The sequence below is a fragment of the Penaeus chinensis genome, chromosome 14, assembly GCF_019202785.1.
Source record: "Penaeus chinensis breed Huanghai No. 1 chromosome 14, ASM1920278v2, whole genome shotgun sequence".
NCBI lineage: Eukaryota > Metazoa > Arthropoda > Malacostraca > Decapoda > Penaeidae > Penaeus > Penaeus chinensis.
This window is the reverse complement of record NC_061832.1, coordinates 1,043,785-1,048,998: the sequence shown is the minus strand read 5'-3', so window position 1 is coordinate 1,048,998 and position 5,214 is coordinate 1,043,785. Positions and strand designations below refer to the sequence as shown.

Sequence of the window (5,214 nt, the reverse complement as noted above, 5' to 3'; positions counted from 1 at the left end):
AGTAAATGAAAAGAATTGAATAAATCCGATCACGTTCTCTCTTTCCCTTTCCCTTTTCCCTTCTATTTCTCTTTCTCTCTCCCTCTCCCTCTCTAACTCTCTCCCTCTCTCTCACCCTCCCCCTTCTCCCCCTCTCACCCTCACCCTCTCCCTCTCCCTCTCCCTCTCCCTCTTCCTCTTCCTCTTCCTCTCCCTCTCCCTCTCCCTCTCCCTCCTCCCTCATCCCTCATCCCTCATCCCTCCTCACCCCTCCCCTCTCCCCCCCTCCTCACCCCTCCCCTCTCCCTCCCCTCCCCCCCTCCTCCCCCCTTCCCTCTCCCTCCCCTCCTCCCTCATCCCTCATCCCTCATCCCTCCTCACCCCGCCCCTCTCCCTCTCTACTTTTTTTGGAAGAGAAGTGAGAGCTAGAGGAAACATATTTTTTAGAAAGATGTTGAGAAATCAAGTGCTTAAGATTAACTGATAGAATATTGAATTGATTGAGAGAGAAAAAAAAATATGTGCTAAATATATATGTCCACTTCAGCTTTCAAGACCATATCAGAATGAAAAAAAATGATAGTGTTTTAGATGTTAGCTTTCAGAGTCCTGCCTGTGGTGATTGTGGTGAGATTCTTGATAATTTCTTATTTTATTCCTGGAACATATCATTACAAAATAAAGGAGGAGTACATAATAGGAAAACACACGCCAAGAGTAAAGAAAAAAAAAATGTACTCCACAACATTAGCAGAGACAAATTCTTAAACTACCATACCTGAAGCTTCTCATCAGTATGCTAGTAAAGCTGAAACTGTGCCCTCGGCACAGTTTCAGCTTTACATCACAATGGGTACATTGTGATGACAGTATCAACTCGCTGATATTTCCTTCTGCTATGCATTATCAGAATGAGAAAGAAATACACAATCATCTGAAGAGACACAGACAGACAGACAGACAGACAGACAGACAGACAGACAGACAGACAGACAAGACACACACACACACACACACACACACACACACACACACACACACACACACACACACACACACACACACACACACACACACAAACACACAAACACACACACACACACACACACACACACACACACACACACAAAACAGTTCATTGCAATTAAGAACATTAGCTTTATCTTTGACACCAAACAACGCGTATTTGCAAAAAAAAAACATAACTACACATTTACTAGGATCTATTACACTGATATACATTTACAAAGACATCGGTAAGATCTTGTTTATTGCACTGAACCTCCCGTGGACTTCTTTAACTAAGATCTCACCTTCCTATAACACATGGCAATAATGTTATGGTTTTACATGCTAACGGCATTTTACGATGAGACCTATTTACCCGATTTGTACTTCATTATTTCCATTTATCAGATCCTTCATAAATAATATGTAATTAAAGGAAATACTGCATTGTTCTATCGGAATATAACTTACCGACACCATATTGACTGTTACATAAAAAGCTATATGGTTTTGACTTACACTCAGCCTGATGTGCCAGAAATTGTAGATGGCGACTCTACTCCAGGCTATGGAACTCGCTCCCGTGAGAAGACAATCCGTCGAGATTCGTTTCTAACTTCGATGGAGACAAGGGACACTGAATTCTTTGCCTGCCTACATCGGTAACACAATACCACAGTTTTCTATCGTGACAGTGGTACCATCGGGCAAATCATTCACTGACATTAGAGCTTCCAATCCACTCTCCACTTCACCAAACGCTTTGAACCTTTGGTTCGATAAATATCCTTTATGTGCGATCCCCAGTTGCACCCCGTCCATGGCAACGAGCATGACGCAAGAATCTTGCACGGCCGTCATCGTGTTCTTCCTCCAGAAGGACAGTCGATGCGCGATGGGAAAGCCTCTGCTGCTGTCGCAATCGCCTCTCCTCGCGCTGTCTCCCTCTTCCCCTTCCGCAGCAGTACGCATCAGAGTGCTGTTCGCATAGCACGGCCCTTTCTCGCCCGTGCAGAGCATGGCGAACTGCTTCCCCGCGGCCATCCTGAGATTCACGCGGAAGTGGACCCGATACGGAAAGCCGGGACTCCACTTCAGGACTAAGAAGGCCACGATGGTGTCAGGGTCCAGGCAGGACATCACATCCTTGTGCTGGAAGAAAGACATACGCGTGATCCACAGCGTAAAAACTGGGTTCCTCTCCTTTCTCTGGCTGTTATCCAATATCACTAACTCTCATCTCTTGTCAACTACCACACTATAAATACATAAGCTTTGTTCATCAGCACCTAGACTCACTGTTCAATTATACACCCGAGATTTAAAATTAGATCTCCTTTGGAAGAGCAACTGAGCCCTTCGTTGTTGAAAAAGTAATTTCGACAGATCTAAAGGGTTTTTTCTCCGACTCCTCCAAGTAACTAAAAACTCAAATTGTAGTACATTCAGATGTTCCCTATATTAAGACAAAATCGTTGTTAATAGGCACATAAAAGAGGTTGCATTTTTTTTACTAGCATTTAGTGTATCTGATAACAATCAACTAATCTAATGGCAGCATTCTTAGATATCTGCACTTCCAATGAGAAGGTTGAGTAGGATTTTTAAAGAATAATTTCCGCTAAACAAACCTTTACGATGATAGCATTATTGTTTCCTTGAGATAGACAGAGATTCCAAACAAATTGTGGATTATAAACGTTATAATCTTGCTTATTGAAATATGGATTTAAATCGTTCTCCCTCTCTCGCTCTCGCTCTCTCGCTCTCTCGCTCTCTCGCTCTCTCGCTCTCAAAACGCTAAAAATATGTAAACAAATATAGCCTTTAACGGATTCTGAGCAAGCACTCAATCTTATGCAAATGTCTTTATACCAGATAGAAAAAGACTCAAGATAATACTGCCAAAGTACACTACAAGTTTCCCTGTTAAATGCGTGAGTGCTCAATTAGGCTATCACAGCGCCCGTCACCGCTGAATGAGAAGGGTATCAATTACGCTAACCAATATTATCAGGATTATAATGAACGGCGACCTTTTACCAAGTAATTCTGCGTTGATTCCTGAAGCATTTTCATTAAACTAACAACTCTGCGCTGATTTTTAATTAAGGTATTGTTTTCATTAAACTGGTTTTGCGCTGATATATATAAGGTATGATTTTCCTTAAATTAACCAATTCTTTGCTGATTTTTGTTCCAAATTTAATCTACAACTAAAGAAGACCCCGAGGAGCGGCGCAGCGCATCTTGCACTTCCATCTAGAGGCACAGGCTCCCCTGCCCCCAACATGCCCCCAGGCCGAGGCTCGGGGAGGGCCACGCTGAGGGCAAAGTGAAGCTCGATGCAAAGGGCAGCTCACCATGAGGGGGCTGGAGTCCAAGGTATGGCGCTTGTTTGTGAGGTGGTGGAGAAGGAATTGCCCTTTTGCCACTGTTATCTTGGCTGAGCGGAGGCGCCCCTGGTGCTTCTGAATGGCATAAATCCTCCAATCTTCCAGGAGTTCCATCACCCGCGGGGACCTCTCGAAAAGATCCAGGATCTGTTGGGTTTGGTTTCCGATTAGTGGGGAGGCAGGTGCAGCAGGGCTAGGCTTTCTCTATTTCCATTTTGTACTACTTCGTGGTTTATTCTATAGTTCATATACAGATACAGCAGTGCTAAATTTATTCTAATTCCTGTGTATTTTTTTTTTTTTTTTTACTTATATATCTTATATTGTATGCCGACGAATACTGCAGTACTACGTTTAGCTACATTAGGCAGCAGGTCTTCTATATTTCGTAAAACTGCTTACAGCGGCTTAATTTGAGAAAGAGGAAAATCACCAGTATCGCTGCCAAATAACTCCACTCAATAAATACTCCTAAATAATGAGTCACGCCAGAAATGTCGGCAAAACTGACCGTCAAATCCGTACGAGACTCGACTTTCTGCATCGCAAATTTGTCGAGAAGGTTGGTGAATTCTTGTCCTTCGTCAGCGCCACCTGCCGCTTCCCCAGAGGCGTCTGCCGCTTCCCCAGAGGCGTTTGTCGCTTCCCCAGAGGCGTCTGCCGCGTCTCCAGAGGCGTCTGCCGCTTCCTCAGAGGCGTCTGCCGTTGCATTGGCAAGTATCTCGTCGCAGAGTGTTGCATAGTCTGCCTCGTTGTCTACCACATCCAAGGCCTTCTCGGTGATCGCGCGGATCTGCAGCGAGAAGGTGTATTTAGCTCGTTTCTCACTGCCAGGAACGAGAACATGTGTAAACGGAATCGGAATCATATCCGTCTCAGAACGAAGGCTGACTGAAAAGGCCTGGGCTCAAGCAAACGGTATGGGTAACAGGAATCAAATGGCTTGTTAACCTGGCAAGGTGAGATAATAAACACAAACTTGAAGATTAAATAAGAAGCAAAGTACACAGATCGTCATAAAAATACACTCTTGAAACAGATGTAAACAAACCATTGAAGATACCAAGTCATAACAAGAACAATGGCACCTGATTTCAAAAAGTTTAAAAAAGCTTATTTTTTGTAGATAGGTCTACCGCCACTGTATGCTATTAAATACGGAATTACAGCAGCACAAGAGTCTTGACGAGGGCGAGAAGGCACCACTGACCTGGATGGATCTGCGGACTGTGTTCGCTTCCGGAAATTGTTTGAGACATTTCCGGAGCCAATTTTCCGCTTCGTCCTGGAGGTCGTCGGCGGCGTGAATGGATGTGGCCGCCTCCTGCGGGGTTTCTGCCCCGTGGAGGGTTTCTCCCAGCGCTATCAGCTGCCTTTGCTTCGTCCGACCTTCGGTGTAAAGCTTGTCCACTAAATCCGTCTCCCTTTTTAGCATTCGGTGCACCGTTTTGTGATGAACGATGACGTCATTGAGCCTCTTCATGAGGGCCTCGTGCTCGAACGTCCACCTGTAGAGCGTACCCTTGAACTCCACCATCTGAGAGAGCAAGTCCGCGCACTTGGAGGCAGACTCCTGAACGGCAATCGCTTGCCCCTCTCTCAGCTCCTCCAGCTTCTTCGACCCTCGCCCTCTGGGCAACATGGCGTCCGCGCTGCGAGCGTCGGTTTCTCTCAGAAGATCCTCCACCGCAAACACGATGGGGAAATCATCCACTCCCGAGGCGGGGTGGGTGGTACGGCAGCAAGGGCACGTGACCAACCACGACTCCTGAACGTTCTCGATGCAAGATGAACAGAACAGGTGGCCACACGGCAGAACTCTCGGCCTTTT

The 5,214-nt window shown here is 45.5% G+C and overlaps 1 protein-coding gene across 1 annotated transcript in view; it reads right to left on the bottom strand.

Annotated features, from left to right (window-relative positions):
• Positions 1 to 619: 619 nt before the first annotated feature.
• LOC125032444 overlaps positions 620 to 5,214 on the bottom strand; it is a 15,279-nt gene continuing 10,684 nt past the window's right edge. The window contains exons 3-6 of the mRNA XM_047623570.1: positions 4,594 to 5,214; positions 3,895 to 4,176; positions 3,351 to 3,530; positions 620 to 2,139 (exon numbers count right to left, since the gene is read on the bottom strand). The exon at positions 4,594 to 5,214 is cut by the window's right edge and continues 51 nt beyond it. Of these exons, the coding sequence (XP_047479526.1) occupies positions 1,642 to 2,139; positions 3,351 to 3,530; positions 3,895 to 4,176; positions 4,594 to 5,214 (1,581 nt within the window). The 3' untranslated portion in view covers positions 620 to 1,641. The remainder of the gene's footprint in view (positions 2,140 to 3,350; positions 3,531 to 3,894; positions 4,177 to 4,593) is intronic.